The 9,391-nt window shown below is 31.1% G+C and overlaps 2 protein-coding genes across 2 annotated transcripts; one reads left to right on the top strand and one right to left on the bottom strand.

Annotated features, from left to right (window-relative positions):
- The first annotated feature begins 209 nt into the window (after window positions 1–209).
- LOC107939653 (zinc finger CCCH domain-containing protein 34) lies at window positions 210–3,916 on the top strand. The gene is made up of 7 exons (XM_041089748.1): window positions 210–651; window positions 746–891; window positions 1,163–1,228; window positions 1,462–1,581; window positions 1,660–1,977; window positions 2,065–2,370; window positions 3,390–3,916. The coding sequence occupies exons 1-7, from the start codon at window positions 582–584 to the stop codon at window positions 3,687–3,689; spliced, it is 1,326 nt and encodes a 441-aa protein (XP_040945682.1). The 5' UTR covers window positions 210–581; the 3' UTR covers window positions 3,690–3,916.
- Window positions 3,917–5,703: 1,787 nt separating this feature from the next.
- LOC121215358 (ethylene-responsive transcription factor ERF086) lies at window positions 5,704–6,896 on the bottom strand. The gene has a single exon (XM_041089745.1). It carries the CDS (start codon window positions 6,798–6,800, stop codon window positions 5,847–5,849), a length of 954 nt encoding a protein of 317 aa, XP_040945679.1. The 5' UTR covers window positions 6,801–6,896; the 3' UTR covers window positions 5,704–5,846.
- Between the last annotated feature and the right edge of the window lie 2,495 nt (window positions 6,897–9,391).

Here is a 9,391-nt window from a genome sequence, read left to right as displayed (position 1 = left end):
TAGATAGAATAAGACATGTGATAAATTTGTCAACTTAAAATTTATTTTTTTAAAATACTACCGTCTCTTACGATCTCAACTAAATATTTTTTTTATTATTTTAATTTAAAAATCGGAGAATATTTGTTCTTTTTCTCTTCTTTTATGCTATCTTTGTTGTAGAGGCATTGGAGGTAAGTGAAAACTTTTAGCTTAATATTCTTGATTTTACTTTTAATTTAGTTTTTGTTATTATTTTTTTAATTATTGAATTTTTTATTTCTTTTTATAATTTTTTAAAAAAATTCAGGAGACTAACAAAAACAAAAATTTATGGTAAGCCTATGTTCATGGTAAGAAAAACGAGAGATAAAAGAAGAGAAAAAGTTTAATGGAGTGGAAGCAAGAAAAAATGAGAGAAAGAAAGGCCTTTTTTTGTTGAGTTTAAGGAAGTGAAAAAAAAAACGAGAGAGAAAAGTTTTTTTTTTCTTCCTTTTAGAAGGTTTTGTTCTTTATTTTTCTTCATCTTTCTTTGTTTAGAGAAGAATAAACAGATATACATTTGATCGTATTATAATTTGAGTTAATTTTTCTTACGTTTAATGGAGTGGGGCCCTGAGTCTGATCTAGAACCGGAATGGACATCTTCGGAACCTGAAACAGGGCCTGAAGGTAAATGATACTTTGATTTTTCATTTGGGATTTGAGGTTTTTTCTCTCTGTGTGTAATGTAGGATGTGATACAAGCTTCTTTTTGTTAATGTAGAGCCAATTCAGAGGTTGGAATTAGGGATTGAACCAAAATCATACCCAGAGCGACCCAATGAAGCTGATTGTATTTACTATTTGAGGACTGGGTTTTGTGGCTATGGCTCTAGATGTCGGTTCAACCATCCACATGATCGTGCTATGGTAAAATCATATTAATAATTTGATTGAATTATATATTCTTTGTTTTTAATCTGATTGAAAGTTTCCTTTAAGGGGTTTGATTCTTTTTGTTTGATCATGATCTTTAGAGTGACGAAGTTTTTAATTTTAGGGCAAAAATAGAAGTTTTTGGTTAATATAATGAGATCTAGAGGATTGGTAATCTTGATTTTGGAAAAAAAAACTTTAACGCTCATATTTTTGATTGGTGAAAAAAATGTGAAAAAATAATGGTGTTGATTGACTGCCTTAGGTTATGGGACCTGGAATAAGTAGCATAGGGGAGTATCCAGAGAGAGCGGGCCAGCCAGTTTGTCAGGTACTTTTAATAATATTGTTTTGTTAATGTTTGAAAATTTTGAGGTCTGTGTGTTGATTGCAATGTCGGCAATGTGCATTGTTTCTTAAAAATTAAGATAATTCCACATCAATTTAAGTTTGAATGATGGACTTAGGGTTTGGTGAATAGATTTTGTTTAATTTGACATATTAGGAAATATGGTAAGTCTCCTTTTATGCTTGCTTATGGCTTCCCTTTTTATCAATTTGCAGTACTATATGAGGACAGGGACATGCAGATTTGGTTTTTCTTGCAAGTACCATCATCCAAAGGAGAGAGGTGGCTTTGTTATCCATGTACCACTGAATTCTTATGGATATCCGTTACGTCTGGTTTGTATAACTTAACACTTAATCTTTTGAATGTATTTTTTTAAGTTTGTCTAATGGTTTAAGAATATTGTAAAATAGGGCGAAAAAGAGTGTTCTTACTATATGAAGACAGGGCGATGTAAGTTTGGTGCAACATGTAGATTTCATCATCCTATATCATCTGTTGTGCAAGTCTCGACACCATCTTCAACTCCTCAAGTTCCACATGTGCCTACACCAGTTCCTACACCTACATTATATTCCACGGTGCAGTCACCATCTAGCCTTTCCTCTCAACAATATGGAGTTGTAATGGCAAGGCCTCCCCTAATGCCAGGCTCATATGTGCAAGGTCCCTATGGTTCTTTGCTACTTTCCCCAAGCATGGTTTCCTTTCCAAGTTGGAATCCCTATCCGGTAAGAGAATTTAAACTTTATTCCGTTAACCTCATTGATGATTATTGTTAATTTTTATTTTTAAGGTTTGTAATGCACCTGATGCAGGGACTTGTCAACTCGAGTACTCAACCCAGTGTTGGATCTAGGTCAGTTTTTGGAGGAACACCATTATCTCCTTCAGCGCCTGCCTATACTAGGTCTTATCAACTTGTATCATCTAGTGTCGGGTCTTCAAGCAGTAATCAGAATGAGCAGTTATTTCCTGAGATACCCAACCAATCTGAATGTCAGTATTACCTGAAAACAGGCGATTGTAAATTTGGATCCTCTTGTAAATATCATCATCCACCTGAAGTGGTTGCACCAAAATTAGATGTCATCCTCAGCACTTTAGGTCTTCCCCTTCGTTCGGTAAGCATTTCATGAAATGTGCTATAAATTAATTTTTGTGATTATGGAATATGAGAATTTGAAAAGAGAACATTGTTTGATAAGATTCGAGATTATAGGGACCAAATTGTAAAATTTTAAAAATACGAAAATTCATGTAAATGTGACTGATTTGTAAAATCTGGAAATTCTAGGCTGTTTTCAGAAGGAATAAACTCTGTTTTCAATGATTAAATTGTAGAACAGTGAAATTTTGGATTTTAGGGGCTAAATCATAAAATTTTAAAAGTGCAGGGATTGTTTTGTAATTCTTGGGAAAAATAAGGATCAAATTGGACAAAATTTTTTATATAATTGTTAAATGAAAATATCAAAATTAAGTTAAATAAGAGATTAAATTTTATTGAATGAAATTAATTATATAAAAATTTAGAAATTGGTAAGCTTAGAATGGCTATAATTTTATACATGATTCGGAATATTTGTTTAAATTGTGTATATAAATTTTGTGATAAATTAGTGTGAATAAGTAAAATTAAAATTTAAGACTACATAATAAGCTCAGATGATGGATATATGCATCAATTTTGAAATAAAACACAAAAATAAAATTTAAAGTTTAACATCAAATCCAATAATAACAAATTAAGTGTTTCAATATTATAAAAAGTTCTAAAAAATTATGTAACATCTCTTGATCGAGTATTATACATTACTACAATAAAATTGTCTTAAAATGTCATATAATTGGTCTTGAAGTTTTCTTTGCTTAATTGTTTTTGCAACAACTGATTATAATTATGCGATATTATTGTTGTTTGTGTTCCTTTCATGCATTTCCAACTTGGAATTAGACCTAATAAAAACTTGTAAGAGTTTTCTTGTGTTTAAGTTTTCTTTTTTAGGATTAGAAGTATCTAAGATCTGCCTGAACAATGTCTGTTGATATTTTTTATTCTTAGCATGTAAGTGTACGTGCGACATGTATTTGTGATAGGACCTATTGATGTTTATTTGTGTGTTTTCATTAATGGTATCAGGGGGCACCACCTTGTACTCATTATTCACAACATGAAGTATGCAAGTTTGGACTTGCTTGCAAATTTGATCATCCTATGGAACAATTAAGTTACAGTCCATCAACGTCTTCTCTTTCCGATATCCCTGTTGGATCTACAATTGCTACACTAGCTCCGTCATCAGATTTACGACCCAAACTTCTTTCTGGGTCCGGCAAGGATTCTGATCTTGTCGTTATGTCATCATCGGTGAGCTCGTCAAGTGAATCAATTGGTTTGGTTTTCTCTGAAGGTGCAACGATACCTCATTCAAGCACATAACAGTCGGGTCCAAGTCCTGGCCCTTCTGCTGGCAGCAGCATGCACCTCAAACTAAGTGATAAGAGATGCATCAAAATGTGACATCTATCTATCTATCTATCTATCTATCTATCTATCTATCTATCTATCTATCTATCTATCTATCTATATAATTAGATACATATTTTTATGTTTTGACAATGGAAATGTTTGACATGGTTTTATAAATTCATAATCATATTATGAGATTTGCTCCTTCATCATTGCTTGAATTAGGGTTTAGCTCAGTTGATTCTCGTTATCATTTTTAACATAAGGTTTTAGCGTGTGAAATTTCTTATTCTCATATTATAATCTCTTTTGTATGGAATAAAATTCTTCAGACCTATGGATCTGACTTTGATGATTGAGTTAAATACTCTTGAGTATGTCTTGTTGGTCACTTTTCAAGCTCCTAATATTACTATTGGTTCAAGGGATTAAATCGAGAATCGAAGATTTGACTTATTAGATCTTTGATTACTAAAAGTATAATAAAAGTTATTGTATTAGGAGTCAGATTGCATTTCGCTCTTTCTACAAAAAAAAAAGAAGCAAATTAGTCATTATACATTATATCAAAGGCCATATTGGTCCTTTTTGTTAAAAGTTTCATCCCTTTGAATTGTTAAAAATTAGCATAGTTGACAATATAATCTAACAATTACACTTGATGTGCCTCATGTACCTTATGTTGACATATAAGGACCGATCTTTAACAGTAGAAATGGACAAGAGCGAAGCCAGAAATGTTTTTTAAGGGGCCGAAATTAAATTGTAATTTTTATGATAGTAAAAATACAATTTTTAAAAGATTAAATCAAAATTTTTATCCTTTTTAGGGGGGCTTACCTTTACTAATTTAAAATTTTAAATAGCCAAAATGGAAATTTTTTCATTTTAGGGGGGGTCGGGGCCCCTGCCAACCCCCTAAATTCGCCCCTGGAAATGGATAAAATTTTTAATAGAAATACCAATTTTCTCTTTAATTTAACGTACAATGACTAATTTATTCATTTTTTGAATAAAAGAACCAAAATACAATCCAACTCCTAGTATAAGTACTATCTCTATATTACTTTTTAACATTTTGATTCAATTTTTAGAAGATCACCTTTTGTTGAGCAATCCTCCTATTGAGAAGCATAGGTGCACACATGGATTGATGATAGAAAGAATCAAATGCAAGAAAGCAGTAAAGCAAAGGGGGGGCCAGTTAGAGTGAAAGTCGAAAACAAATAAACAAACGAACATTATGTATTGTCCACTTTCCCATTAGGATTTTCTTTGTCTACCCATTACCTAAAGTGTAATCAATCCATGTTAATGTGCAATATGAGGTGTTATGTTGTTATTTATACTATATATATATATAGACACTTATACAAAGACAAACACTTTTGACAGTCTCATGTTTTATAATTGTCGATCTTCCTCCATTTTAACAGCTCTTTAAGCTGTTTGGTAATATTTATATAAATGTGTCTAAATGCTTTTTGAAAACAGAGCAAGCAATAATAAAGAAGAAAACAAATTGTATCTTTCACTTCCACTCTTCTTTTTTAAGTATTTGTATAAACATATTTTTGGATATTAATATCAATCTAATAATTTTTTTTTTATCTATAAAAATCAAATCCAAAATCTTACTTAAAGGACATCAAGCTATTTATCAATTGACCCACCATCTATTAATAACATGTTTAAACTATTAAATCACAATGTAATAATTAAGGTTAAAAGTTATGAACATTAATGGTGAATGAATCAAATCTTAAAGATCCTTGTAAGATGTTTTTACATGCATTGTGTAAAGGGCATAGGCTTTGTTGACAAAAGTTAGAACAAATAGCCGCAATAAGGCAGACAATTATGGAGTTTCATATTAATTGCTGTTTATTTCGTACTCTAATTTGAACAACATGACAGGCTTTTATCAATCATGTCCTGTAATAAAAACAAGCAAGCAAACAAAATCCTGCTTTTTTAATATTACTTTCATTAAATTCGGCAAAGTTAAGGTTAACATTCCCCGAACTGTTTTTTTTTTCTTTCTTCTGATTTAAAAGTTTAATTACAATACTGAAAGCGACACTAGATAACGTAAGAAATTGCATAAATCTGGGGGGGAAAAAAGACTCAGAAGAGTGAATACCCAAAGTCGACTATATCACCAAAAGGAGCCATTGAAGAAGCTTGTGGAATCATCATGGGATTGTCATTGTAAGGATGAAAAGCTTTCATACAACCATCTTCATCCATCAATGGTGGATTTACGATATCCGACAGTTCCCATGATTGTTGATCAAAGCTTGACCATAAACTCTCTTGATCCATCCCCTCGACAAAACATGGAAACTCAGTGTTTGTTACATCTATAGGAAGAACATAATTGTTATTACCGGAATGTGATTGGTTTTGATTGGAAACATGGGAGCTTGTTGGGTTTGAAGAAGGGGGATTCAAACAATTACGAGGAACAATGGAGGCTAAGTAACCAGAGTTAGTATCAGTAGAGAAAAAGAAAGCACTATCATCAACTGAAGAACCATATGATGATGAAGATGATGATAATGATGATGATGATGGGTCATTGTTATTAGGTTTGATGATGGGGGTGGGGATAGTGTTTTCACTGTGGGAAATGTCAGGCTGATGAGGAACTGGTTCACTGTTAACACCATGGTTGATTGCTTGTTTAGGTTGTTGAGTTTGAAAGCTTGTAAGGAACTGATCAAAAGGGGACAAGACATGGAAACAAGAGTTGTCTGAATAAACAAAGTTGGTTCTTGCTTGAGCTCCTTTGATGGAGATCGCGGCCCTATCATAAGCAAGGGCAGCTTCTTGAGCAGTGTCAAAGGTGCCAAGCCAATGCCTTTCTTTGGTCGTTGGGTCTCGGATTTCGGCAGCGTATCGACCCCAAGGTCGCCTTCGAACGCCGAGGAACCGGCCGGGCTCGGCCTGTTTTCTTCTCCCACGCCTTTCGCCAGGTTGCGGTGGGGATAGGTTCCTTTGAAGCAAAGTGAAACCTGCTTGTGTTTGAACAACAGGTTCGTACTTGAAATGGTTTTCCATGGTTTTTGATGTTGACATCTCTATGTTAATGGGGCTTGGAGACAATGCTGCTATGGGAGAGGTGTAGGGGAAAGTTGGGAAGAATGTAGAGACAGGAGGAAGAAAAATGAAGAGATGGTTATGGGTTGGTTTTGACTGAATGCAAGTGTAGGGGAAGCCTTTTAAAGACTGTGATTTGCACTCTCATTTATTTCAATTTATTCATATAATCATTTTCCAAACACAAATCTTAACATTTAAAACTTCAACTTAAAAGCAAACCTAAACAAAGAAAACAACATTCTACTTGTAATTCCTATTTGATTGAATTGGTATTATCCATAAATAGAATTTTAATTCAATTATAAAATTATAAAAAAATTATTTTAAGAATATTTTTTTATTTTTTTATATACTAAAAAAATACATATAAATTATAAAATTTAAATTTAAGATATCTTAATTTTACCATTTTAACCAAAATTTAATTTAATTTTTATATCAAAATTTTATAAATTTATCAAATAATTTTCACTCACATCGTGATTATAATTCTCCATAACCTCAATTAAACTATAGGGTTTGAGTTTATTGGTGAAATATTAAGATTTCTTTTACTTTTTCCAATAAATAATTTCAAATGATTAAATAAAAGTTTAAATAAACTTTTAATTTTAGCTTTTGCATATGTTGAAAATATAAATTAAGTTAATATGAGGGTTTTTTTTTTCAAATGAGATTGCATTGTAAAATTTGATATTTACATTATATATATATTTAAAAAAATGATTGGCTTAAATAAATTGATATTTTGTATAGGGATTAACATTGCTAATGATCCAAATATTACATCACATCAACTTAAGCCCTTGGGGGGGTTTAGTTTATTATACGAAAAAAGAATGAATAACCTTATGATCAAGTCACGTGCAGATTATAACCCTATTAGTCTACATGAAAAGGAAAAGGTTAATAGCATTTCTTTTTTTCAAATAAACCTTCTAATAACGCATATAATTTTTAAAAAAAATTTCACAAGAAATCTCAATCTGTTTTACTTTATTAATTCCATTATAAAATCTTACCATATCTGTTCTTTTTTATATAAGGTTTAAAACTATTCATAGTCCCTCTTTAATTTTTAAATAGGAGGATAATGCGCTTCAATATATTCAAAATCATGCCCTTTTGTACTGACAATAATATCGATATTAATCAAATTAAGACTCAATCAACAATTAAATCGAATTTTAAATTTTGTTATGATGTATATATATATCCAGAATATGAGCAAAATTAATGAATGAACCACCAGCAAGTTCTTTGTCTGCGCCTTATTCACAAAGGGAGTGGTTGATGTTATCTCTAATCACTAAGCATGAAATGCCCTTATATGTATATTTATATATTCTTCAAAAGGCTCCATTGTCCTTAATCATGGAAACAATTCCACAAAGAAAGTACAAAAACCAAAGGTTCCTTTCACCAAATGACCCCATAAGTCAAAAACCCTTTTGTTTTCTTTCTATTTGTCATTATATATAATCCTTCAAAATATATGTTTTTTCTTCACTTTTATGATCATCTCATAAAACCCCCCCCAAAAAAATGATGATCCTAAGGTTCCAAAAAAAGAATTTTGCATTAATGTTAGAATCTCAAATTGGTATTTTTAAAAATAATTTATTAAAATAAAATGTGAAAATGAAGAAAAGGGATTGATAAAAGATGGTGGGTCATTTCCAAATTTTATGAGCTCCTTCAAATTGGCTTTTAAGCTCAAAATTCAGCAAAAAAATGGGTGTAGAGAAATATAGGGAACTTTCACTCTTTTTTGTCTCTCATCTCTCTCCAAAAGCAAGTGCCAAAAAAACAAAAGGCTATAGTCAAAAGGGGTAATCAAATTAAAGGCTTAAAAGAACAAATTTCAAAAAGCAAGTTTGGACTAAAAACTGCCCAAACAAAAGCAATACAGTGTATATATCTATATAGGTGGGACACTAACAAAGGATTTAATTTTGCAGTTCCAACAGGGAAAGCTTTAAAACACATTCATCTTTTCATTTCAACATTCACATGTGTAGATGGGCATTGGGAATGGAAAGAGGCTAATCATTACTCAAATGGGTCAACCCCATTTCCCCCAATTCTACAATATATGCTTTGCCACTAATCATTATAATTATAGCCTAAACCTAATTGAATAAAAAATTGACACATAATTTTATTAATGGTTTTTTGAGTTTCCAAAAAAATCACAAATTCTAAAAAAAAAGGAGAGATTATATATTGTGATGTTGAAATTCCAAATCTATTTGATGTTATTTTTTTAATCAAATAAGTCTTGAATTTTATAATTAATTAATTCCATTTTTAAATGATGTTATATATATATGGACTCTTGACTCTTCCACTAAGAATCTGAAAGAAACATATTGATGTTGGATTTGTTGCATTTTATTTTATCTTAATAGAGCAATGTCTATATAGAACATGGGATCATAATATTTGATCACATGTAGGCCAATATGCAAAAGAATTAAAATATTAGCAAAAAGTTTGTCTTTTTTTTAAATTATTATTATCTTGTCGGTATGATTAAGTTAGTGTTATGAGTCAATTAAATACCA

Source organism: Gossypium hirsutum, chromosome A02 (assembly GCF_007990345.1).
Source record: "Gossypium hirsutum isolate 1008001.06 chromosome A02, Gossypium_hirsutum_v2.1, whole genome shotgun sequence".
In the NCBI taxonomy this organism is placed as follows: Eukaryota; Viridiplantae; Streptophyta; class Magnoliopsida; order Malvales; family Malvaceae; genus Gossypium; species Gossypium hirsutum.
The sequence above is the reverse complement of the archived record's forward strand: the minus strand, read 5'-3'. Positions and strand labels throughout refer to the sequence as shown.

Coding starts and splice junctions, on each gene's coding strand:
- LOC107939653 (XM_041089748.1), top strand. CDS start 582: ATGGAGTGGGGCCCTGAGTCTGATCTAGAACCGGAATGGACATCTTCG. Junction 1,978..2,064: donor CAAGTTGGAATCCCTATCCG/GTAAGAGAATTT, acceptor CACCTGATGCAG/GGACTTGTCAACTCGAGTAC. Junction 2,371..3,389: donor TAGGTCTTCCCCTTCGTTCG/GTAAGCATTTCA, acceptor TAATGGTATCAG/GGGGCACCACCTTGTACTCA.
- LOC121215358 (XM_041089745.1), bottom strand. CDS start 6,800: ATGTCAACATCAAAAACCATGGAAAACCATTTCAAGTACGAACCTGTT.